Source organism: Nicotiana tabacum, chromosome 19 (assembly GCF_000715075.1).
Source record: "Nicotiana tabacum cultivar K326 chromosome 19, ASM71507v2, whole genome shotgun sequence".
Classification (NCBI taxonomy): Eukaryota; Viridiplantae; Streptophyta; class Magnoliopsida; order Solanales; family Solanaceae; genus Nicotiana; species Nicotiana tabacum.
In genome coordinates this window covers 114,164,404-114,191,842 of record NC_134098.1, presented here as the reverse complement: position 1 = coordinate 114,191,842, position 27,439 = coordinate 114,164,404, and the positions used below count along the sequence as shown (strand labels likewise).

General features: G+C 34.6%; 3 protein-coding genes across 3 annotated transcripts; all 3 read left to right on the top strand.

Moving 5' to 3' along the window:
- Positions 1 to 829: 829 nt before the first annotated feature.
- LOC107766312 (uncharacterized) lies at positions 830 to 4,712 on the top strand. Its single transcript, XM_016585066.2, has 3 exons — positions 830 to 1,117; positions 3,296 to 3,645; positions 3,850 to 4,712. The coding sequence occupies exons 1-3, from the start codon at positions 1,036 to 1,038 to the stop codon at positions 4,438 to 4,440; spliced, it is 1,023 nt and encodes a 340-aa protein (XP_016440552.1). The 5' UTR covers positions 830 to 1,035; the 3' UTR covers positions 4,441 to 4,712.
- A 5,612-nt stretch (positions 4,713 to 10,324) lies between these two features.
- Positions 10,325 to 12,176, top strand: LOC107766311 (pathogenesis-related protein PR-4B). The gene is made up of 2 exons (NM_001405179.1): positions 10,325 to 10,659; positions 11,829 to 12,176. Exons 1-2 carry the CDS (start codon positions 10,387 to 10,389, stop codon positions 11,997 to 11,999), a joined length of 444 nt encoding a protein of 147 aa, NP_001392108.1. The 5' UTR covers positions 10,325 to 10,386; the 3' UTR covers positions 12,000 to 12,176.
- A 12,164-nt stretch (positions 12,177 to 24,340) lies between these two features.
- Positions 24,341 to 25,697, top strand: LOC107766310 (PRA1 family protein E-like). Its single transcript, XM_075239285.1, has 2 exons — positions 24,341 to 24,400; positions 24,490 to 25,697. The coding sequence occupies exons 1-2, from the start codon at positions 24,341 to 24,343 to the stop codon at positions 25,207 to 25,209; spliced, it is 780 nt and encodes a 259-aa protein (XP_075095386.1). The 3' UTR covers positions 25,210 to 25,697.
- The last annotated feature ends 1,742 nt before the right edge of the window (positions 25,698 to 27,439 follow it).

Sequence of the window (27,439 nt, the reverse complement as noted above, 5' to 3'; positions counted from 1 at the left end):
TGCAATATCCAGGAAGAATCAGTCTTTAAGGATTTTTAGACGTTTTTAGGTTATTTTATCCAGGTGTGAGTGATATAAAAATATTATGTTTTGCATTCCATCGGCATAAATTAATATATAGAATTCGCATGAGTTACACTAATATTAATAATTTGAAGCTTCATTTTAGAAACCAAATATGTGGAGTACCAATTATACAGAATTTTTTCATCAACAACAACAATAAATCCAGTGAAATCTCACAAGTGGGGTCTAGAGAGGGTAGTGTGTACGCAGATCTTACCCCTAACTTATGAAGGTAAAGAGACTTTTATAAAAATAATTTTTTTTTTTAAATTATATAAAGTTTGCACTAGTAATGCAAGAGTTATATGTTAAACAATTAAACCTGTATCACGTAAAGAATTTTTTGCCAAAATCTTTTTTCTCACCACAAGCCAAATAAGCTTATAGAATACATTTCATAACTAAAACAAGTTATAATGGGATTTATTATACTAGAATTAGTTATCTTGTGATTATTTTTTATTTACTGTTTGGTATGCTTTATTAATAGTGAAATTTTTTATTTTATTGTTTAACGTGAGATAACTTATTTCGGAATTACTATTCAATCATTTGTAGCTATAAATTATTTTGATACTATTTTTAATCTTGGAATAACTTATCCCAAAATTAATAACCAAACAAACCATCAAAATTTCTATCCACCATTATTTTTTCTTACGCATAGTATACCACACGACCCTGAGTACTTTTATGGTTTTGGACCATGTGATCATGCTTACGAATTTATTGAATTTAATATATGTCGTACACAGATCTAATAATCCAGATCTTAGGACCGCACTGATCCACCAAAAATGCTCCTTTTCGTAAACGGGAAAGTGGAAAATATTTTCTCGAGAAACAGTGAATCATAGCTCCTGAGTCCTGACGACACCTTACTCCAGCCAATTACTACAAATGAAGTGAATTCAACAACCGACTGCCACCGTCAGCAGCTGCTCCGCCACCGCCTAGCTCCGGCAAACAATGAGATCCAGACCACCGCTGACTCGCAGGAGATCACCTACTATTCATTATGCCCCTGACACTCCCCTCTATCATACTACTGGTACTTTTTTCAACCCTTTTTTCAATTTATCTATCTGGGTTTTTGTTTTTGTTGCATTTTTGGTCTTCTTTTCTATCTGGGTTTTGCTTGATAGAGTTTGTGCTGGGAAAGGTGGGAGCTTTTACATATTTGGAGCTTTTAATCAAATGGACTGGAAATGGGCATATACTATGTGTCTGTGTTATAGGTGCTTGCGGGATTTGACTAAGGAAGGGGTTAGAATATCTGTTGAAAGACTATTAATTAGGAGAGAGAAAAAAATCCATTGCCCACAGAGGAAGTGATATCAGAGGAGATGAATGTCTAGAACTCTTTTACTTCTTCAATAAGACCTGTTAGTCTTTGACATAGTTGTCATATCATGATAAGTATCACGTATTAAACTGGCCGTTATTTGAATCTCACACTGTGTTGTAAATCATATCTTTAGATTCAAAACATACTTTAAAACATAGAATTTGTGAATAACTAACAAGTATTTATGGTTAAAAGTTTGAAGGTTACATTTACGAATTTGGCTTCATTTGGTCTTGACATCCCTCTATCCTGTGGATAATGGGTCTGCCCCTCTACGCTTCTTCACTTAAATGCCAGACTTTTGTCTACATCAAGGTTTGAACTCTTGACGAGCACCTAATCGGTTCATCACACTATGTGCTCTTACTGTTAGACCAACGCATCAGGGGCCAAAATAAGTACACTTGTTGTCTTGCGTAGGTACACTTGACCAGCAACACAATTTCCGTCAACTTTTTTATTTATTTATTAAATGAAACTACTAGGCTTAAATTTATTATCAACCAAATAATAGAAATAGATAAACTTGTACAATATAAGCTTATATGTTCATGATGTAGCCAATAGTGATGATTTTCGGAAGTGTAAGCGTATATAATTGACGAAGCAGCTGAAAGAAGTGCTTGTGCTGGAAATCATGTCCTATGAATTGATGGACTTCAACTTCCACATTGTGTGGACTCTTGTGGTGTTGATCCGTAGTGTAGCTCGGGCGGAATTTTAGGTCTTGAAAAATCTTGGCAAGGGTTTGTATTATGGTTGTGGATGTATTTTTAAACAAAGGAAACAAATGGAACTTAGATTCAAATTCCATCTCACCAAAATCAACAAGCATAAATCATAACAAGTTCATTAGTACAATTGTTTTAGCAGTAATAGTTCTAAGATAATGGGATGAGGAAACAACAGTGCTTTTGACAGGAAACAGAGCAATTTGATGTGCATCTAGTTGACCAATTTCCATCCCTTTGTCAGCCTTTTTATATGCTTCTTCAACTTTTAGTTCTAAGTAAATTTTGTTAATTATTCTTTTCCTTCCAGTCTTGTATGCTTCTACATATGCATGCTTATACACATAATGATGCATTATTGGACTTCTGCATTACCTGTAGTTATATGCTTTTTAAAACAAGCATAGCATATTTGAGTGGGAATGGTCTTTATCCCCCGAAAAAAAGGACATGCATATATATATATATATATATATATATATATATATATATATATATATATATAGGTGTGTGTGTGTGTGTGTGTGTGTGTCTGACCATTTTGACCAATACCGATTGATTTCGGTCGGTAACTTATTTTAATACAAAATATGATTTGTTTAATTGTTATATATACCGGCCACCTATGCTGTGAGTTGTCTTTGATGTTATATTATATTTATCACTAGTGCAGGTATATGTGTGAATTTTTCTAACTATTGCTGGGTAATGATTTTTGTTTTCTCTTTCCCGGGGGAGCTGGAGAGTGGAGAGTGCTTGAGGTCAAGCTAAATTGAACTTCTGTCTCAATTTTCGCGGTTCAGTCTTGTTTACTGCAAAGTGTAGTGGCAGTTTTTGACTCCTTTTCCTGACAGATTCATTTTTGGTAATTTTATTCCCAGAGGCTCTGCCTCTATGAATTTCAGCAACGTGGGTTCATCAACCACCAGAGATTCCTTTCTTGGAATAAACACGGGCCCTCTTGCTTTTATTCTTTTTGATATCAACGTTTGGGTCCGTTCTCAAGGACTGTTACATTTGTGTTGTCATCTTGCTCATGTTTTTAGGATGATTGAAATGCCTGCATCAAACCACGAAACATGACATGTAAATACATCCGCACATCTCCTAGCATTCTGCGTTCTTAACATTATTTTTCTGTTTATTATAGGAAATGACGACGTAGATAGTGGGAGAAAGAAGATGAAGCACAGGGGAAAAAATGTTGTATGGTCTCCTGCAATGGACAAGTGTCTGATTGAAGCACTTGCTATCCAAGCAAGAAATGGAAATAAAGTTGACAAATGCTTCAATGAAAATGCATATAATGCTGCCTGTGTTGCTGTTAATACTCATTTCCGCTTGTCGTTAAATAACCAAAAGGTTATTAATCGTCTTAAGACAATCAAAAAGAGGTATAATATAATCAGTAATATCCTCAGTCAAGAGGAATTCTCTTGGAATCCAAATACAGATACAATCGACTGTGAGGATGATGATCTTTGGAAGAAATATGTTGCTGTAAGTTTTAGCTTGTCATGCTCGCTTTTTGTTCCAAAGTTTGATTAAATTATTATTATTATTTTTTTGTTCCAAAGTTTGATTAAATTATTATTATTATTATTCAGGGTGTGCCTTCTCATTATCATCTCTCTTAGTTCCATAAGATACTTTGTATTCTTCTGCTAGCCTGATGCCATTGTACAATATCTAATATGTTATTAGGCACACCCTGATGCTAGGGCTTTCCGAGGAAAGCAGATAGCCATGTATGAAGAAATGAAAATTGTATGTGGAAATTATCAAGCTCCTAGTCGCTGGAGTAGAATGTCAGCCAAAGTGAATGGAAATCCAGTGATAGAGTGCAAGTACGAACAAGAATCTGGTTCATATCTTTCAGCAAGTTCAGAGCATATGAACGATTCGGATGGAACCAAGACACAGTCATCTGCCAAAGAACCAGTATATACTGAAATGGCTGCTAATAATGAAGATGAAGATGAAGATGAGCCCGAGGCTCAACCTGAGAGGCAAGCTGCAGAACGGACTCGTAGCTCAGAGACTCTTCAAGATGCAATGTTAGCGATAGCCTCAAGCATCCGGCACTTGGCTGACACAATTGAGCAAAGCAAGTACACCATTGACACCCCTGCTCTTTTGCAAGCTGTGATGGAAATCGAGGGTCTGGAAGAAGCGAAGCAAATGTATGCTTTCGAGTCTTTGAATGAGGACCCCGTCAAAGCCAGGGCCTTCATGGCATACAATAGAAGACTGAGGAGAATATATTTGTATCGACTGTTTGGCTGGTGGAGATAATGTTTTGGTGGTCTATTCAACATCTTGGTCCTTCTAATTTTGATGGATGAGTATATTTACTCTTCCAAACTTTCTTGAGGACTATTCAGTGAAGTGAATGCTGTCCATAAATAAGAACTCTACCCGTATTTAAGCTGACACAGAATTGTACATGAATGTTGTACTATGATATCCTTGTGCTGCTTAACTGAGTTTTACCAGATAACTTGCAACTTTGCCTTTTTGTTGTGAAGAAATTCCATTTCAATTTGACCTGCGGATTCCACTTGTAATGCGTACCATTGCATATTCAAATACTTCTATTTTGTTATTTACTGCTTCTAATTATAATTTTATACCGTGGTTAATTTATTGCGGAAGTCATTTTTCTTACAATTATCTAGAGTTTAACTTAATGCTATATGATTCCACCAGACATTATTATTAATCATTAGTATTCTAAAGCTTCATCAAAACACTCTTCTTTATTCAATCGCTGGGATTTTCCTTTCCCATCTAACTACTCCTATTTCAACCCCAACCACGTCTGAATCAGTCCCAAACTCCGCCAAATTAATGTATACACAAACGTGCTAACACGAATAACGCAAAATTTATCATTCCCAACAACTCAATTAGCTAAGTTAAGCAACACATAATGTATTAAACTTCTTTATCCCCAAATGACTGAATAACTTGTAATGTGACTGAACTTAAGTATCTTATCTTAGTTTATCCCCATTTTTATAATAATATAAACGATACCTTGTATATATATATTTCATCCACTTTAATTAGATTAGATGAATATTTTAGTTTGACTATTATCATTTCTAATATATTCTCCACACAATTCAAATAACATGTAATTCGGAGATTCATTGATTTCATTAGAAAAAAAGGTAAAGAAAACAATTGTGCAGGATAATACATAATTACCTCTTTGAGATTATTCTACTTTATCGTTGCACTGTTAAATACTGCGGGAATCCTATAACCCTCTTGTCTTTATTCAAAGTATAATAAATACCACCTTTTAAGCCTATGTGGCATTGAGAGTGATTATCACTCTCCTGAAGAGCGTGAAAACGGAAAATTTTTACTTTACAGTTTTTTGTTGTTTAAATTTATTATCTATATCCCTTTTTTCAATTTTTTTCTTATTTATCCCTTTTCCTTTATTTTTTTTCTTGAACCCACTGTCTTCTCCTTCTTCATACCTCCCTCCCCCAACCCCTCCCTCTTAGCTCCCCTTCTCTTAATAACAAAGTTGCTTCAATCTCATAAATTAAAATCTAGAACAAATAAACAAAAATAAGAAACTATATTCAGATTTTAAATCAAAGAAGCTCCCATAGCCTACGGGGAGATCAAATAAGAAGAAAGAAGACCGGGAAAAGAACGAAAACGAAGAAAAAAAGAGACATTTTTTTGCCGGAAAACAAAAACTAAGTTCAAATTTCAACTTGCCATAAACACCATTTTTGTCAGCTTGAATATAGTTTGAGAAATTTGAGAGAGTTTGACAATTTTGGTGCTGGGTTTTGGTGGCTTCTTCGCTTGTTGGAGAGCTTTAGTTGAGCGAAAGGAGTGTTTTTCATCTCCATGTTTGCTGGTCTCTATTTCCGGCGTACAAGAGCTTTCCGGTGAGATTGGTTGACAAGGACCAGAAGGTGGAGGTTAGAGGAAAGAGAAATAGAAGCAGAAAAGGAAATGAAAAAAAAAAGAAGAAAGAAATGAATAAATAAAATAAGATAACAGATAAAAAATAATTAAATGAATTTTGACACATGGCAAGTAAATATTGGTGCGTGATCTGCACTTTATTAAAAAAACTGGGATTGGCTAAACAATGTGGTATTTATTACACTTTAAAAAAAGACAAGGGGGTCATAGGATCCATATAATGTTTGAGGGTGCAATTGATAGACGGAGACAACTCAATGGGTAATTATGTATTATCCCAAAAGGAAAGGCTAATATGATATGTTTGAAACAAATCCATTCATGAACATTAGAAACAGGGAACAAAACATAGACATTCAAGTTCAAATGGAGGGTATATCATTTGGTAAAACAAAAAAAAAATGTACTGATCATGACAATAAATGAAACCGATTTAACGAGAATAATGTTTATCATGTAAAGAAAATTTAAGCCATACACCGTGAATACCTAATTTTTTATCATATTTAAATTTTTACCACTTTTGAATATTTAAATATCTTTTAAGTTTAATCAACATATTTTAACCTTTATCTCACTTTTTAGTAGATTTACTTACAGCTTGTTTATTTGGTTGTTAGGTATCGTTTCATAATATATCGTATCGTACTGTATTGTATTGTACTGTATCGTTTGATAAATACAATGTTTGGATAGATTGTGTCGTTTGTCATTGTTTCATGATATCACGCACCAGCAATATGAAGAATAAACTTACAATATTATAAAGAATAATTATGATACAAGGTAAAATTATTATATAAAAAGGTAGGGTAAATGATAAAATAAAATTATTTAATAATAATGAAGGGTGAGATTTAGAGAAAAAGATAAGGTAACGACGCAACCACACCAAATCGGTCGTTACATAAAGTGGCACATTTCGCCGTTATGTAACGACGAATTTAACGATACGATACAATAAAATTTAAATAACAATCAAAACTAACATCATATTTAAAGTAACAATACGATACAATACAATGGGTAACAACCATCCAAACAGGTTGTTAAGAAAATTAAAAACCTCACACTTTAAGATATTAGCACTACAAAAGCTCCATTAAACACTCCAAACTTCACCCCTAAACCACCTTGTCCTCCTCCAAAAAATGCAGCTTGAAGCTTCTGCAAAAACAGCCCCAAAACCTCCATAAAACCACCTCAAATCCACCCCAAAACGCAGCTTATAGCCTCTGTTTGTTTAATCTTTCAAATGCATGTTTAGATTGATTTTCGTGATGTTTATGGAATTTAATTTAAGACTGTTGGATATTAATTGTTTATTGGCTTTTATGTTAGATGTTGGTCTGTTTGCCTATTTAGTGGGCGTTTGGACATAAGAATTGTAAAATTACAAAATAGGAAAAAATAAATTTCAATGATATTTGAAATATAGAGTTGTGTTTGGACATGAATATTATTTTGGGTTGTTTTTGAAGTTTTGTGAGTGATTTGAGTGAAAATTTTGAAAAATAGCTTTTTGGAGTTTTTCAAATTTTCGAAAATTTTCAAAATGCATCTTCAAGTGAAAATTAAAAATTTTATGAAAAAACACTGATTTCGAAAAAAAATAAAAAAATTTTGAGAAAAAGAGAAAAATTTATTATGACCAAACGGGTTCTTAGTAAATTGAGTTGGAATGAAAATATTAGCCATTAGCAGGCCATTTGGGAGATAGGCAGATGTTAAACTTGGGCCTTTAAGGTTGATAGTGCTGGTCCAATTGTCAATAAGGCTACAAGCTTGTCCATCTTTCCATAATTAATTGGGATCTTTACACAAATAGTCGGTCATATTAATTATTTATTTTTTTTAGCCATATACATAGATTATATATTGATTATACACAATTATGCATATGTAATACATAAATATTCACCGGCTATTTTTAGTTTTAAGTGGTAGGGTGGACGGCTATTTGGGTTAATTCTTCTAATTAATTTATATCCTTTTTCACAAATTAATATCCATAAATCATGGCCTCACAACCAGAGGCAGATCCAGGATTTGATGGCTACGAGTGCCACTTTTTAATGCAAACCTACCATTAGGGAAAGAGATTGAATTAGGGTGTACATTTTGTTGGTTTGATCCATTTTGAACTAATTCGGTTCACTTCGGTTTGGTTTAATCTATTTTGAATTAATTCGGTACGATTTATAAGATTTTTGGTACATAAATAAATGTATGACCATCAAACCGAATAAATTTTGTCCAATTCGATCTAATTCTCTGGTTCTATGGAATGATGTGATTAGATGCACAAAATTCAAATAAAATTTTAAATTATCAAATGCACTCCTTATATGTCAATTGATGCCATCATTATAAAAGACTTTTGAAATCTTGGAAACAATAAAATTATATGGATAAAAAGAGAAAATATTGAAGATCTATGCAAAGAAAGAGAAGTAAATATATTATTGAATAAATAACAAAGTGGTTGTACTAAGAAAGGGAAATCAAAAGATGAAAGAAATACAATAAACTAAGAAAAGGAGCAGAAAGTAAAGAAAGAAAAAGGAATAACAAGGATTCGTTCCTGAATGTGGAATTTGGAATGTTGGCTTTCAACCATGGCACCTAGAGCCAACATACAAGCCCGGGTGCCATCCATATAATATATAACGATCTATTTGTAAAATACCAAAATATATATATATACACGCTCAAACTTTTACTCGAGCGTCCGGGTGGCGTACCACCCCTAACCTTCTACGTAGATCCGCCCCTGCTCAGAACAATCTCAAATGTAGCCAAGAAACAAACTCATGAACATTCGTAGAATACTTTAGGCGCGCTTTTAATTAATCATCTATTATCGTGATTAAATATACGTATGCGTGACATAATTATAATTTTCAAATTTAAAACCAAGGTATGCGTTCGTGCAATTTTGGACAAAACAACCTTAATAATGATAGAATGCTATTAGTTGTGTATACGAACGCGTGACATGACTCTGACACACCAAACAAAGTGGATTCACACACACATGGTTCGTCTTCAAGATAATTTCATATAACTATAATAAACGAAGTAATTTAAAAGCGGTAAAAGATAAAATGTACGTAGGTGTTAAAACATGTAATAATCAGATAATTAAGTCAAGCGTGATTGTTAAGTGACTACGCTAGAACCACGGAATTCGGGAGTGCCTAACACCTTCTCCTGGGTTAACAAAATTCCTTACCCGCTCTTCTGTGTTTCGCAGACTTAAACAGAGTCAAACTTTTTTTTTGAATTGAGATTTAAAATAAACCGGTGACTTGGAACACCATAAATAAATTACTCCAAGTGACGACTCTATAAAAATAAATAAATCAACTCCTCTTCAATAATGTTACCTAAATTAAAAAAAATCATTTATTTCCACAATCCTCGGAAAGTAGGAGGTGTGACCTACACAACGTAAAAAACTGATGAATTTTCCATGGAAAATCAGAGTAATCTTTTGTCAGTTGAAAAATATAGCTCAAATATGTGGGATAAGATAGATAGATAGATAGAGATTCTCTAATAAGCGAGCCAAGAAAATGCACATGACTTCATAATGCATGTTTGAACAATTTTTCCCCAGACGAAACAGCCTCTTGTTCTTAGACTTTTCTTCAGCAGAAATGACCAAATTAAAGGAACAGTTTTTCCAAGTTCTAGACAACATTATTTGACAAATCAAACTAATGGTAGGACTAGATTATATTGTAGAGAAATCGAATTTATTAAGCATATTCCGAAATGGGAAAATTAAAAATATTTTCGTATATATATTTTATAATTACGTGTATGAATATACTTTTTAATAACTAATTAATATAACCTAGTATTTGTCTTTAATTGTTAACGAAGCTTCAGTAGTGGATTATGGTTGCTAGCTAGTTCTTGTTTTGTCGATCAAGAAAGGTCCGTTACGTTAATTAGATGGTTTGCTCCTGGCTCAACTTAGCTTCATCTTTAATTACGATTTCTTGCCGACTCAACAGACCTTAATTCGACCCATCCTTGGACCGTTTCTTTTGATATCTTTTCCCTCCCAACAAAAAAAAAAAACTTTAAGTTTAGTATTCAAAGACGAAAAGGTTGAAAAGTCTTCCCAGTAATTATTCCAACAGGAGTTCCAGTCTTTCACGACTACATGACTTTTCCACTCTTAGTACGTACTGTCCATTAGCTTCATTTCCTTCCCTATAAATTTGGCCTTATAATTTCACCAAAAAACCTAAACCAATACTAAAGAAAATGGAGAGAGTTAATAATTATAAGTTGTGCGTGGCATTGCTGATCATGAGCGTGATGATGGCAATGGCGGCGGCACAGAGCGCTACAAACGTGAGATCAACGTATCATTTATATAACCCACAGAACATTAACTGGGATTTGAGAGCAGCAAGTGCTTTCTGCGCTACTTGGGATGCCGATAAGCCTCTCGCATGGCGCCAAAAATATGGCTGGACTGCTTTCTGCGGTCCTGCTGGACCTCGAGGCCAAGATTCCTGTGGTAGATGCTTGAGGGTACCACATCTTTAATTTTCTACTAATATATTAACCCCAATTTTATGGCCTAAATTTTTTTTTTTATTTATTTGAAATTTAATTTTCTAGCTGTTTGAGATGCATAAGTTATTAATAATTTTCTTATAATTAATTTCATCTAATAAATCTTTCTCATTTGACAATATAGCTAATTTATTTAATCTCTCCAGAGAGATTGTTTATCTTAGATAAGTTTTTATTAATTTTAAGTTTAAAAACTTTTCTACTGAAGCAATGGTATCATTGTTAACATTATTCTATAAGTAATATATAAATCTGAAAAAAGAATCAAGTCTTTTTATTAGATACAGTATATGATTAATGTATTATCTTTTACTTGTACTATTTTCCTTGACACTTTCAATTCAAAAAAATAAATTTAAATCATCAATATCGGCTATGTCAAAAGCGAACCCCCATCATCAATCACTGTATCAAATTTATTTTTTCCTTTTATGCAACTTTCCACGTAATTGTACTTTTTACTTTTAAGATTTTTTTTTTTACTTATATATAACTTATTAGGTGTAACAAAAAATGGGCCCCCACAAATATGAGCCTAGGCTTTACCTGCTTTAGGGAAGGGTCGTCCCTAGATTTAACGTGATTATGACGGAATAGAAGTAGGTTGTTGTAGGTCAATTTTACTTGATGGGGTAAGAAATATATATATATATATATATATATATATATATATATATATATATATATATATATATATATATATATATATATACTAATTAAATTTCAGAATTTAAACTCTATAATACTATTTTAGAGTTTAGCTTTAATATACTTGTCGGTATAGAAGAATTTTACTCTATCAAATCGCCTAATGTAACTACATAGCTGCCTAAAGTGGAATTAGTAATTTAAAAAAGGATAAGGAACTTACTACAAGTTCACTGTTAGTGTAAAAATTCTTCATACTTTGAGTATATATAAGATAAATCCATATATATTTCCTGCTTTAAATTTAATGACACGCTTTTGGTTAAAACGTTCAAAGAAAATGTTTATTATAAGTAAAGTATGTGAAATAGAAAATACTATTATAAGTAGCAAAGAAACTAAAAATACTTAATATCTGTATATATGTATTAATGGTGAAGCTAAACGGCAAATTATAATTAATTATGTGCATGCAGGTGACGAACACCGGAACAGGAACTCAAGCAACAGTGAGAATAGTAGATCAATGCAGCAATGGAGGGCTTGATTTGGATGTGAATGTCTTTAACCAATTGGACACTAATGGATTGGGCTATCAGCAAGGCCACCTTATTGTCAACTATGAATTTGTCAACTGCAATGACTAATTAATCTGCTTCCAGAAAATTAAGTAGCTACTGTAGTATCTTATTTTTCAGAGCTGCGCTGTTTAGAATAAGAAGGGGGCTGAGATTGCTTTTAATAGTATACTGTAGTAATTATCTGAAAGCTCTACATGTTTGGTTGCCCTTCACGATTAATAGAATAAAAGCTTGTTCTTAGTACTATTATGTTGCTTGTTAATTAAATAGCATCTCCCCTTTTCAAGAATTGAAAGCAAGAAAGAGTAAACATATACTAAATCTCTGGAAAGAAAGTCTAAATACTACGGAAATACCAACACAAGTACAAAATTAAATGACTATGGTTGATCAGGAATACTGATCTTTTCTTGAACATTCAGCTATGGTAAAGAAGAAGTGTGTATGCTATTTGCAGCCTAAGCTAAGAAGATCAGTGAGAATGAAGTGAGATTAGACATGATTGAAAAAATCTAGAATCTGATGTTTTAGGAAAATGGTATGATAGATGACCATGTTACAGAGAATCAAAACAGGTGGTTGACATGAGAAGTGCATAACTCCAAATATTAGTTCTAAGTTTCGAGATACCTCTAACTTAGCAATTGTGCAAATATTCATCTAAATGTAGGAGGAGAATATCAACATTCCAACATCTACGCTAGTAACATCATATATAACCATGAATATATATCGGTTCGAATTGTAATCTCTTAACACAAATTATTCTCGGCCTTTTCAAAAATGGCATTGTTCCCCAAACCTTAAAATAAATTAGAACAAATCATTCCAAGAGATGTGGAGGAATGATAAAGATTCATCCATCATTAATTAAAGGTCCCAAGTTAGAACAATATTAAAGATTAATCCTTTACCTGGACTTAACATTTTAAATAGAATAAACCATTTGTCGACTCATAAATTGCGGTGTCGCGAATGCGAGCAGTGCTAGTTATATAAACCGCATTAGCAGAATGTGACTTGTAAATTGCACTAACGGAATGCACTTTCGGTTTTAGAAATAAAATGCCGGGTTTAATTTCCTTTTGCCGATCTATCAGTGTTTAGTTTGTGCGTACCTGCTCTTAGAGCTGCCAGCTTACATATTTTGCAATTTTATGATTAGATCTAGTTTTTTCCTAATTTTGTGTCTCCTCGTCATACGATAGAAGTCCCTTTGGATTTTATTTATTTCCTTCAGTTACAGTGCTCGGGAGTAAGTTGCAACTTGCATAGCATCACATGATTTTAAATTGATGCTACAATTGATTTAGCTAAGGTAGTCCGACCTACAACATTGAGAAATATCGTTTTCCAGCCTTTTGTCCGGGTGTTTATGATTCAATTTTGGTTCGGTTTTTTGCAAGTAGAAAATCATACCAAACTATTTTCTGTTTTTCTATTTCAGTTTTGTCCGTTTTTAAATTTTATCCATTTAATTTATTTGAGTTATATAGATAAAAAAAAATCACAAGTCAATATATATTTAGCACGAATTGAACAAATAAAATATGCACCATCTATTGAAATATCCGTATGTTATAAAATTCTCTATAGTGTATAAGATTTGCTCTTTTTCATTAGTTTCAACTCGAAGAAAATATCAAAGAATTGTAGAGATCCAATGTAAAGAAAGAAGAGATAAAAAAAATTAGACAAGACAACTAAAAAATTTCAAGGAAGAAATCTAACAAAATTACAAGTCATATATGCTTTCAAGCTTAACTAAATTTTAATAATCAAAAATTATATATCACCAATTGACTTCTAAGAATTTCAATATAGAATGCAAGTAGTTGGCGAAGTGACCTCTATTCAAACTTGAATTGGCCAAGTGACCTTCTAGTTATAATCACCGTAGGATTGACATTCATGCTTAATTAGCGATTAAGTGGATTATAAAGTAAAGGAAAAAAGTTCAGTCTTTATCCCTAAAGTTTCACTTATTATATTTTGGCCCCAACCTATATAATTCTAATATTACTAGATTTTTTTTAATAAATTTTTTTTTTATTCTTCCCACCTCATCTACCGTCCAATCCCCATTTCTCACGACTGATTCCTCCTTTGCAGCTTGTTTTTCTTGCATTCAACACACATAGGCCATCTCCCTTCTTCCTCATTCATCTCAAAGCTTCATTCTTTTGATTTATCATTTACGGAGAAGAAATGAAAAAATTGGGGGTTTTCGGATCTGTCGAAATTGGGAAAAAAATTGGGGGTACATTGGATTGATAATTCATTCTAGGTGGTATATTGCGTAACTCATTCATCTGATAAGTGTTTTCATCTCATCTTATTCGGCATTGTTAATTTGGATTTCTACAAAAAATATTCTGCACAGTGCTAGACCACTAGTTCACAATAGACTGATGGGAGATTATATATTAGTATGCGGTCTATATTTTGGTGAATGGGTTGAGGGGCCACTAGTTAGAATTGAAATTCCTATACAAAGGTTACAGTACCTATCCATATACCTAGCAATTGTACATTTGACGAATTTGGTGATGTCATCATTAAACGTGGAAGACTAACATATTCCCGGAGGAATTTGAATATTACATATATGCTTAGCTCTGCGCCGAAGAGGGACAAGATTCCTCCTTCCTTCATTAAGAATGATAATGATTTACAATCGTACCTCCTTGATGTTACAATTGATGGTATGAGGCCTTGTTTGAAGATATTTGTGGCTGAAAATGAGTTTGAAGAAGGGGCTGAAGTTCCTGTTGAAAGGTCTCATCAAGGTTCAAATGCCACAGCTGCACCACCACCACCAACACAACCAACACCAACACAGGCACTAATTTTAGAAGTAGAGGAGGAAAGAATAGGGAAAGATGGCTTCAGTAGATTTAGTCATGACTTGCATAATTTTGGTGATAATGAAATGAACTCATACGGTCCGGAAGATGCAGATGGAGCGGAAGAGCTCACATATATTGTCAGTTGGGCAGCTGGAGATGAAGGCTTGGTGGACTCGTTAGCTACACAACACACACAGATGGAGGTTACTTTTGTGAAAATGCATTTTATATTTTGTATGAAGAAGAGTAGCAATAAATTAACTTCGGTGGCATGCCGAGATGTGAGTTTTCCGTGGAAGTTACGTACTTTAAAGTACGAGAGTTATGATAGGTTTTATATTACTAAATACCATGGCGAGCATACATACGGGGTACAACACATATCAATTCATCATCCTAATGCTTCGTCAAAGACTTTGGGTGCATATTTCCAGGAACGGTATGTTAATGGCAAATGCCTATCCCCGTCAGATCTGAATGATGCTATTTTTTGCAGATTTTAATCAAAATCTTACTTATTGGAGGAGCTGGAAGGTATGTAAAATAGCTAAAGCTATGATCAGGGGTGCTCAGGAAGAGGGGTATGCTTTGTTGGAAGCGTATCGCCATGTTATGTTGTCCTATAATGAAGGAAGTATTGTTGATTTAAATGTTGATGATAAAATGCATTTTAGATTTTTTTTTTCTTATCTATTGGAGCTTTCATTAAGGGATTCGCACATATGAGAAAGTTTATTGATATTGATAGGACATTTCTGAGTGGCAGGTATGGAGATTGCTTGTTGTCTGTTGTGGCGCAAGATGCCAAGAATCACATTTTTTCCAATTGCATTTTGTGTAGTCAATAAAGAGTGCGATAATTCTTGGACCTAATTTTTTGAACAGTTGCGGCACGTTCTTGACGACAATGATGAATTGTGCATTATCTTTGATTGGCATCTGTCTATTGGGAATGGCTTCAAAAAAGCTTTCATTGCCGCTCATCATGGCTTTTGCACGCGTCACATTGCTGAAATTATGCGCAAGAGATTTTATTATGGAATTTTTATTAAGCATTTATTTTCTTTCGCACAGTCATACAATACTGAGGAATTTTTTACCATTTTCAGCAATTGCGTGATAAAAGTAGGGAAGTAGCTAACTACCTCGTAAATGAAAAAAGTGGAGTAGGGCCTTCTTTCCAGGAAACCGATATGGCGTGTTGACAACAAACATTGCAGAATCGCTTAATGCGATGCTTAAGGATCAAAGAGACTTCTCGATCATTAGCCTATTCAATCATATTGTTCGAAAGTTTGCAGAAAAATTCGAAAAGAGGCGTACTGAAATGGAAAATATTTTGACCCTCTTTGTTCCTTCTGCTGAAAAGAAGATTAGGAATGATATGGTTGTCGGCGACGCGCTCCGGGTGCATCAATTAGAGAATAATGAGTTTAGCGTCGTCGGTCACGGCAGGTATGCAGTGGTTGATCAAGATTTGAACACATGTTCTTATTGTCAGTTTGATTTGGAAAAAATCCCCTGCCCACATGCAATGGCAACTCTGAGATTGAGCTTTGGGGATAGATATGGTTTCTCCATTTACGATCACTCATCTCCGTTCTATGTGGTTTTAACATATTTGGTTGCATATGAAGGAACCATTCACACAATCACTACAAAGAGAAATGGGTGGTGTCTGACGAGATTCAGTCCACAAAAATACTTCTACCCGATGTCGAGCCTACAAAGGGTAGAAGAAAGATTAAGAGATGACCAAGTATTTAGAACCTAGTTCTTCTAGCAGCAGGAAAAAAAGGCAAAAAAAAATATTCCATTTGCAAAGAACTTGGCCACAAGAAAACGACTTGTAAAGTATTATTACAGTATTTTTGAACCTTTAGCTACTGGTGTTATAATAAAGATAATTAACTCTTTTAATATTCTAGACTTGTTGTTTGTAATCACTTGTTATTTCTACTATCAACTGCTGCATTGTACATCATATACTATTATTTTATGGTCAACCACCAGCATTGTCTATTGTAGACCTATAATCTAGAGTCAACCCTCACTTATTTTAAGAAGGAGTCATGTGACCACGTTGTCTCATAGACTATTGTTTTATGGTCAACCACCCACATTGTCTATTGTAGACCTATGATCTGAATCAACCCCCTAATTTTAAGAAGGAGTCATAGGACCTTCTATAATAGACTACTGCTTTAGAATCAACCACCCACATTACATATTGTAGACCTATGATTTAGAATCAACCTCCTTATTTTAAGGAGTCATGTGACCAACATATCCCATAGACTATTATTTTACGATCAACCCTCTTACTCTATCTTCAACCACCTTAATCAACCAATATTCTATTGTCAACCCCCATCGATATTTTAAATTTAACCAAGACTTGTTGCGCTAGTTTAGGTAGTCTATTGACAACCACTGATTTAGGTAGTTAATTTAATGTCTAATGTTAATAAGCTCTCGCAGTCAATATGAAAATGACTTGTCTAATTAATTAAAATACATCGAATATGCCAATTCAAAGCATCAATTCGTTTCTCAACAACAGTCACGTCATTTACGAGAAGTCATATGGAAAGGCACCATTTAGTCACAAATTCTGCCTATAAATACACTAGATCTGATGGAAAAATTTATTCATCATTATTCCAAACAACTCAATCACTTGACAGAGAAATGCCTCCGAGGCCAAGGCTAATCATGGATGCCATTTTCATCAGGGAATCACTGGATAGGCTCATATGAGAGATTCAAGAAGAAATGGTGAGGCAAGAGAGGAAGATTCGACGTATCGCACGCATGTTGCAGATTCTCCTTCGTAGGGCTGGTACAAATATTCACCACTATGTTAGCCCAAGAAATTTTCCTCCCTGTGATCCTTCTCCCCCTTCAGTTTAATGTTATTTTTCCTTAGTTAATGGGAAAAAAATGTATGTTGTTGTGAAGGGGGTTATTTAAATAAAAATATTTATTTTAATTTTTTTTCTATTTAAAATTTTGCCCTGTTTTTTATTTTTCTGCCTTGGTTGTTCTTTCTTTTTTTCCCATTTGAGAACACTTAAGTACAAAAAGGCCCCAAAATAAAATAAAGAGGTTCCAATAGAAACATATAATTCAGGGGATATAAATTTCAGTCTTCTAAATACTTGAAGAGGTTCCAATAGAAACATATAATTCAGGGGATATAAATTTAGTCTTCTAAATATTTGAACTTCCCGCTAATAAATTAAAAATATGGGTTGTTGAATAAACCTACAGTATATAGTCTACCTACTGGTGGTCAATATATCCATTGTAAATGTAAACCAATAGAAATTCCATTGTAAAGAATTAAGAAAGGTATATCATAGGGGTAGGTCCTTGGTTATTAATTATTCGTTAGTGTAACATATTAATTTAGTTACCTTAATTAAAAAAAAAAATATTTGTGAACAACTTAAAGTTATTCTAATTCAACAAATTGCAAACTTTGAATTGGATAAAATGGATTAGTATAACGTATCAATTATATCGGTATCAACCTAAGCCTATAATTGATTAACACAACTTTTATTATATGGCCAATGACCATTATTACAACATAATGTTAAGGCAATATATGCAATTTGAAGACTAATTACCTATTATAGTCGATCACAATATTACTTAATATCAACACATATTGATATTACATCCCAATATTTAATATACAACATTCATACTTAGACATATCACGTGTTGACAACACTTTACTAGACAACACTCTTATACTTGGAGGTCTTGCTTCTTGAGTTGTTACATGTTCTAGAATAATCAACTCTTAATGGTATGAAATACACCACCAAGTATAATAACTTTAAATGTTCCATGATGGTTAATAAGATATTTAAACGTTATAAAATAATAATAAAAAAATCAAGGTCGAATGTGGTGTAATCCTTATTTTAGTGAATTCTCGATCATTATTTTACCCTCAGTCGTAATAAGAGTTGAGGACGAAACCTCAAGTTGACACTCACCCATTAAGAAAGTCTATTGATTTATGTTGAATGTCCAAGGTTAGGGTTCAAGGTTTATATACCATTAAAGATGTTTATCAGTGACTAGTGGTTGATGGAAGACAGCTCGTGTTGTTCAGGAAATTAAAATATGTCCATGTGGCATATCCCTAACTATATATTTTTTTGACCCGTCGAAATTACCCATTTGACCCATTTAAAATTACCCATTTGACCGGCCATCTCAAAATAAAATTGATTTCAACCATATTTTTTTGACCCGTTGAAATTAACCCATTTGAACCATTTAAAATTACCTATTTGACCGGCCATCTCAAAAAAGAATTGATCACATTTCAACCCTATTTTTCACTTCTGACAACAATACTCAAACAATTGAAGTAAAATAAGTCAAAGGTCGAGTGCATCCTTTCGGTCGAGAAAGAATTGTCATTGCGGCATGACTGCCAGTCAATTCATAGCTACAACTCTGGTGAATGATGGCAGGCGATTCTCAAAATATTCCAAACCTAAGGTAAGATAAATTCCACAGGTTCGCCTCTTTTTAATTTTAGGCATTTAATTTAACTAATAAATTATTTTTCTCATTTTATTCGATAGGGTAAAAGATATCAATGTTGGGAATGGGATGATGATCTACTAGATCTAAGGATTGCTGACCTTATCAGTTTTTTGAAGTGTGAAAAGGACGCTCTTAGGCGTGAATAAATTATTCTGCAGATGAAGGTGGCAGAACTTGAAAATATATTAGCAATAGATGTTCATGAGGATGAGGATGATGATGATGATGGAGGGATTGAACTGGAGGGAGGGCATATTCCTGTAAATGATTATGTCGGAGGGAAGGTTAGGATGAATGAAATGAGGTTGAATAAATGGGTTATGCTCTTGTGCGTAGTTTTCAGATTCGTGGCAGCTTGGATGATGAAGTGAGAAGGAACATGAGTTTGTTGTTGGTAGGAATAGTTTAATTACTGTAAGTTTGTTTGTTGAAAGTCTTTTGGATTATGTAATATTATACTAATGTAATGTTAAATTTGTTGAAGTTATTAGACGCGACTTTGAGTCTATTACGCAACCAAATAGCTAGTTTATTGATGGGCTCAGTATCTATTATGCAACCTCTAGTTGTCTAATGCAATGTTATATTTGATGAAGATATTATACGTGACTTTGAGTCCATTATGCAATCAAGTAGCTAGTTTATTGATGGACCCAGTGTCTATTACGAAACCAGATAGCTAATTTGTTATTGGACACGTTGTATATTACGCAACCTCTAGTTGCCTGTTGTAATACAAAAAGGAAGTGCTAAGGAAACAAAAATTACAACATCAATAGTTAATCGGCATAAAGGTAGTTTCATTACATAGAGGTAGATGCAAATATCATAAATTACTACAAGTTCACCAAAAATGATTTTATTCCATGACCAACACAAACATAAATTACACTAATAAAACTAAGAAGGGTCCATCCTACCCCTGAAGATATCCATGGCAAATTTTACCCTGAACAATTTTATTTGCTTGTTATTAAATTGTACCAGCGGCGTATCAGTTAGAAGGAAGTCAATGACCTTCACTACATATGCTCCACTGCTTTCACTACAATAATCAAAGACACAATTAGTTATTAAAGAAACTAGAGCAATGAGTAAAACATAATGGATGACTCATTTAATTTACCTTTGCTGAATGGATGGCACATCCATAATATGCTCCCAGGACCATTCCTTCGTAAGTACATCTTGGCCTAGGTTTGTAAACTGGCCAGTTTTCATCAAAATCCTAGGCATCATGAGTGTGAGGGGTTGTACAAATTCTTCTAGTTTACCATCATCATACAAACTGACATTGCTATCATAAATTCGAATCAAACCCTCTACCAAGTGAAAAACAACATGCACAAAATACTTGTTATTAATTTGTAACTCACAGTACATCACCTTAGCCTTGCACCACTCCACAACCCTAAGTTTTGGAATACTTCATTGAGGATATAGCATTAGGTGTTTAAGGCACAAGTCTTGGCAAGCATCAACTGTCTGAGAAAAGTCCAAATCCTTTCCCTCTTTACTGGCAGCCTCCTTGATCTCATCCCATGCGGTGCACATATTGTTTCATAATGCAATATCCATAACAACATGACTACGGCCATAAAAACGTGGATGTTTTATGTTTCGTACACGCATCAGTGCCAAAAGTTCCTCCACATGCTAAATATTATTTAAAATATATACGTTAAATATGGAACTACTAAAAATAATACACGCAGTGATTAAGGGACTTACAAAAATGAAAAAGAATGGGTTAACACCACACAGCTGCTCAAAAAACCTCCAACCATAGCTGCCAGTCAAGACGTTTTTGGAAAACTTCTCCTTCTTGTCAAATCATTCACATGACAGTTTCTTATCTTCCTCCGAAACTGGTTTGAGTACGTCTACCTTTGGTTTCTTTTTCTTAATTTGTTCCAGCTTCCTCATCTTGCTTGCAGAAATTGGAGCATTCCTCAATCTGCTTTGCAATCTTGTAACAATGTACCAAGATGACTCAACTACTTTAGAAGGGATCTCATTCTTATTTTGCATCTCCCCAAGGATCTTCAACACCTTATCCAATTTTTTATTATCAATCTTCAACTCTTCACGCACTTCTGTATCACTTGGCTGAGCATTGCACATCATGCATGGTCTTCATCTACCAATATCAAAAACAAACCATCAACTAGTGGTGAACCAGGAATACTCCCACCCAAAGGGTCATCATCAGCAAAGTCAACTTCATCATTGGTCTCTAAGATCACTGCACCATGTGCCTTTTTAATGGCAGTCACCCATTCCAAATCAACTGCTAGCTGGTCGATTATAGAATCCGCTACCTCATCATCGTATGGTACCAAATTTTTCATGTAGTCCACATCCATATCACGTAGGGTAGGAATAAGGTAAGGGTTCACCTCCTGAAATATAGCATAGATCGAAGTCAATAGACAAGCAATACAAAAAAAATAGACACGAGGCCTATAATAATCTCCTACTTTGGTTGATTCTAATCTACTGATTGAGTGTTATTGCACTCTCTATCTTACCACACCAGGGTTATCAACTATCTACTTAAAGGGATCCCAATCAGGGTCAGATGTCACTTTCTTGTTGTGCCATCTCAACATCCTTGGCAGCGGTATCGGTACGACCTTTGATTTCTCGGCACTACGACCAAATAGCAGAATTGCTTCGTATGCCTATGCCTATATTTTATTATTATTTTTTCTGTAGGAAATAAAATAATAGTACTCAACTGCAAAAAAATTTTGAGAAGATTTTTTTAATACTTACCATGAATGCCCATGGGAAGTCGTACAGGGTATAACTAGCCGATTTGGACTTTTTATTAGAGATTTTGTTTTTCTTACTCTTGCTCACATATGATTTGTACATTGGAAACATATCCTTATTCAAGTACTCAATTTTAAGCTTAAAACACTCCTTGCCCCATGGATATTTCATAAAAACTTCCAAATTGCCAGCCATACAAATCTACTTCTTATCGATACGCGCTATGTTATCCCTTGCAAGCAAAACTGAATGGACAAACCATACCAATGCAATCTTAAACCTCTCTTCTATGTCAAACCTCTTGGACTTCAACTCTTTCAAAAGCAACTCTGTCCCTTCTTGCTAGACTGGCAAACTTTATCGCAAAATATTTCGCCATCATATATCACTTTTCTTTATTTCTTCTTTACTGGGTTTGGCACTACAGTTCAATCCAGTCATTATAGCAAACTCCTTCAATCCAAAGTGAACAGGATTGTCTCCAACTAAAAACCATAACTCGCTCTTCTTCGCGCAATAAATTTGGCGAATCAGCAGGGAATTGACAAGTTGTCCATTGAACTGTGTCCAGTGCTCTGAAAGTTTTGCAAACCGTCCAAAACAACTACTATTAAACTATTCCATCAATTTGATTGTTCTAAGTTTATCCTTGAACTCATGGAAGAAATTGATCCTAGACCTCACACTAATCTTGGCCGGAAAACGTCTTTGCTTACTTAGAAAAGTCTTGAATTTGTATTTAGATGTGTCGATCACCCTTACAAACACAGGAATTGACAGAGCATCCTTGTCACCTTCAAATAATGCATGTGTTTCACTTTCCAGACCATCTTCAAGTTGTTCATCATCATCATCATTTTCTTCTTCTACTACATCTTCTGCTTTTTCTTCTTCAGCATTTTTATCAACCTTCTAAGCAGCAGCATCACCATTTTTATCATCCTCCCCACCTAAAGCTTCATCATCACTGTCATTTTCTTCTTCGACAATTATTTTTCAGAAATATGTTCTTCCATTTGAGTTTGTGCTGAATTTCTGTCCGAGTCTTCTTCCTCCTCATCATCAACACCCTCTAATGCTAAACTCATTGAAACAGACTTTTTACTAACTGGTATGTCCTCGTCAACTAATCTAGACCTTGATCTTGTTCTTTTTTTACCAGTAGACTTTGATGGCTCTTTGTTCATTTTCCTCATATCATGCTTAGATATCGCAATATTTACTTTACTAGGAGAAGCTTTAGAAGTATCTACATTTCGTTTCCTGGTAGCAGTTTTTGAAAGCTTAGTTTTTGCTTTACTTGGCGATGTTTTTTGTGTTTCTGCATTTCCTTTCCTGTTTGGAGGCTTTGAAGGTTGTGCAATTGCCTTCGTAGCCGAAGGAATATGCTTCTTAGCAATTGATTTCTTCCTTATGTTACCTACATGCAAATATGCAATGTCACATTTAATAATTTGAAACTTATGATCGGAATAAGAAATATAAGCCCCAATTCCAGCAAACATCTATGACCATAAGACAATCGACCACATGTTTATCAATAAACATTAGGTCGTCAGTTACGACAAAATTCTAACATATAGAGCACATAGGTAGTCCAAGAAGCAAATATAACCACCACCCATGCCATATAAGATATAGTTATACACAACCCAATCGATCTTGAACATGCACAAGAACGAATCACTCTACAAAATTCGAAGTCACAAATCTAAGAAACGAAACAAAAAAAATTAGGATTTACCAAAATTGACGCGTTTTGAGCAACAATACAATGTTTGTTGGGTCTATAGAGATAATTTCACCCAAAATCGAAGCTTGATTCTTGTCCCTTCCCGTCGGAAACCACCGTGGTCGAGGGGTTTGAGTGAGAGAGAAGAGAGAGTAAAGAGAGTAGAGAGATGAAAGAGAAATTGGCGAAAAAATAAAAAAGAAATATTATTTCTCTATATGTGACCCACAGGTTTTAAAAGTGTTAAAAAGACCTTATCTACCTTAACCTGCTCATTTAGCTATTTTTCAACCCAAAAGAATTTGAGAAATAAAATAGGAGATCACTTGACCAATTTAAATCTTGAAGAGGTCAATTTTGAGGAGGTCGTCTTGAACATTCGTCTCTAACTTAATATGAAATCCAAACAATATTTTAAGAAGTGTAGATGAAACTTAATGATTCATATAAGTTGGTACACGTCGGCCGGAGCAATGGGCTGTCAGATTTTGGTAAAAAGGTCAAAAGGCAAAAGGACAATTCATCGTCAGGCTGTCAGTCTACTCCCACCTCATCCTCCGTTTTTCCAACTTCTATATTTCTTTTCTCCGACCATTTTTCCAACTTCTAATCTAAGCTATAAAAGGAAAATACACAAGAAGCTGAAAGAGAGAATATACTGAGAATCCAAAATCCATCAGCTGAATCCATCTCCAAAACTCAAAAACAGCAAATAATTGCAATGTCTGAAAAGCCCTCCAATTATGGCACACTTCCAACTTCCACCCCACCACCACCCCCTACAACTCATTCAGCCAGAAAACCCCCTCGTCCACCACCACCCGGTCCACTACCCCCACAACCACCCCGCCCCTCCACCACCTTCCTCTCAACAACCAGATCCAACACTGCCGCGCGCCGTCCATGGCGCGTGTTCTTCGACTACACCCTCTTCTCCCTCCCCTACAACTACTCCGAAGCCATATCGCGCGTGAGGCGCAACCTCAACTACTTTCGCGTCAACTACGCCATGGTAATCCTCCTCATTATCTTCCTCAGCCTTATATACAACCCAATCTCCATGATCGTCTTCTTAGTTGTATCTATAGCTTGGTTATATTACTTCAGTGAAGAACCAATTGTAATATTGGGGGCCCATTTAGACGATCGTCTTGTTTTGGTTGGTTTGGGTTTGGTTACTGTCATTGCCTTGGCGTTTACTCATGTGGGTCTCAACGTTTTGGTTGCTTTGATTATTGGGTTTTGTGTTTTGGGCCTGCACGGGTCGTTAAGGGGAACTGGGGACTTGTTCTTGGATGAGAATGAGGCTGCTGAAGGTGGCTTGCTTTCTGTTGTCAGTTGAGGAGTAACAAATCAGCCCTAGTTATAGATAAGTGCATTTTTCTGAAAGAAGAGATTTTGTTAATTATTCTTGGATTACATTGGTGAAGTAGTGGTTGCAAAAGTGTAACATGTGAAGGAACATTTCCAATTTTTGAAAAGATTGGATTTTTCTTGGAGGGGTCTGCCTATAGATAGGCAATGGTGATTCTTTTTACCTCAACACTATGAATTGGGATTGTTCTTTTGTTTTGATTATGATACTCGAATGAGGGTCGATCAAAGTGATGCCTTGTGCTCAATTAAAAGTTTGGTTCGTTTTGTGCTAAATCTGTGTGTTTATTAGGTTCTGTTAAGGTCAATTGTTACAATTCTTTGTTTCTTATCCTGAAGAAAAGGTTACATTTTGTTTATTTATGTCAATATGTGGTTCCAACTTCCAAGTATGGTATCTTTGTTCTTGGTGTTGTTGTTTGGATGAATAATATCAGCAAATGTGAATGCCAAAAAGTGAGATCTTTACTTTTACCCTCTTATCAAGTTGTTATCATGGCTCCTTGTTGTTTTCATGTTGCCATTGTTATCCATCTGTTTGAATTTCTTAGGCTTCTGTCTTACGGTTCATTTATGCATAGCTATTTCCTAATCTGATCTAGTAGCTTATGTAATGCTAGTTGGCATGTGTTTGCAGAGTTAGGCGTGTGATTTTGCTGTATAATGGCTGGATTGATTTACCGTTACTATGTTTTTGATAATTTGTCCCTTAGCGCTCTTTGTCTTGCCCTTCTCGTTTCTCCTTCCTTGCCTGCATTATAATTAGTGTTCTTCTTGTGTACCTATTAACACCTATCAGAATGGAATTTAGCTACAACGGCTCGTGCATGACCTTCAAAGGAGTAAAGTGGATAGCTCTTGAAACCGTTGTAGTGGATTTAGTATCCCCTTGGAAATTGTAGATTGTGGATAATGTAGTATGCCATTCATATTTATATTTGCAGTCCTATTTTGTACTACCATTTGTTCTGAAACTGCAACTGGTTCTCAGTAATGTCCATGTTTATTCCACTCTAGTCAGGCTGCTATCCATATCTAAAGGCAACTACCCACACCAAAACATATCACTTAATTTGCTCATGGTTCATGCATGTATGTGTGATCACACATATAAATCTGGTTGTCACGCAGTTAGCAACTTGAACTGGGAAAAGAAAGAATAAGCTACTCTTTCCTTTTAGATATCATAGACTTGACAGATCCTTATCAAAAAAATCATAGACCTGATAGCTCATAGCTGAAAATTCCAAGGCGTATGCAACAAACTAGGGGAATTTCTTGTTATGATAGCCTTTTCAAGTGTTCTTAAGCTTCTTTGTTTGTAACTTTATATTTAAGCTATTCACACTCAGGGGAAGCTGACCTGATCATTTTTGAGAAAGAAATCAAATCCTTTTGCTGTTTATGCTAATGTGGCCTTGCATATGCATGTCCCCTGTTCAAGGAAAGTACTAATAAATACATGACATATTCCTGTTTTTACCTGAACTTGTATCTGGTATATATTTGTTGTGTCAAGGAATATACCTAGTTCGCCATCATATCGTACTTCTCGAATCTAAACGTTGTAGCATGTCAGTCAGACCAAAAGTAGCTGGAGTTGGGTATCAAATTTGTGTCTAATTTTAGTACACATTTAGACCAGATGTTTTAGTAAATGAGTAAACATCTGAACCAGATAGAATTCTGTTTTAGTAATAAAAACTTGGAAGATCCAGAGTATAGATTGATCTTTATTTTGGCACAAACCATTAGGATATATGTAACTGAAGGTTGATTTTCCTTTGTAAACTTGAAAACAAGTGTCATACTGTACAGGTTGCCAGGATAACTTTCACCTAGCGAATGACTCTGCTTGTGGTTATTTATTCCAAAATTTCAATTTATTCCTGCTTGGGGTGATGACTTCGAAAAGAGGAGTTAACTAAAGATGCAAGTGTGATCAACCCATGTAACAATATCTTGGATGAACTTTGCGGGGAGAGTCTTGCTCTACTTTGGTGCATCTGATTGGTTGTATTTGTGTTTTCGCTGATTTTTTTTCATATCCATCCAAAAAAGGTGGATTGGCGACCTGAAAAATAAGACAAAATTAACTGCTAGAACAGGTTAAATATGCTGATACAACAACAACAACAAAACCAACCACCCAGTAAAATCCCATAAGTGGAGTCCGGGAAGGATGGTGTGTACTCAGA

Bases quoted from the DNA above. Each gene is read 5' to 3' on its own strand.
- LOC107766310 (XM_075239285.1), top strand. From the start codon at position 24,341: ATGGGCTGTCAGATTTTGGTAAAAAGGTCAAAAGGCAAAAGGACAATT. The intron at 24,401-24,489 runs GTCAGTCTACTC...TCTAAGCTATAA, and splicing joins GGACAATTCATCGTCAGGCT to AAGGAAAATACACAAGAAGC.
- LOC107766311 (NM_001405179.1), top strand. From the start codon at position 10,387: ATGGAGAGAGTTAATAATTATAAGTTGTGCGTGGCATTGCTGATCATG. The intron at 10,660-11,828 runs GTACCACATCTT...ATGTGCATGCAG, and splicing joins CCTGTGGTAGATGCTTGAGG to GTGACGAACACCGGAACAGG.
- LOC107766312 (XM_016585066.2), top strand. From the start codon at position 1,036: ATGAGATCCAGACCACCGCTGACTCGCAGGAGATCACCTACTATTCAT. The intron at 1,118-3,295 runs GTACTTTTTTCA...TGTTTATTATAG, and splicing joins TCCCCTCTATCATACTACTG to GAAATGACGACGTAGATAGT. The intron at 3,646-3,849 runs GTAAGTTTTAGC...ATATGTTATTAG, and splicing joins TTTGGAAGAAATATGTTGCT to GCACACCCTGATGCTAGGGC.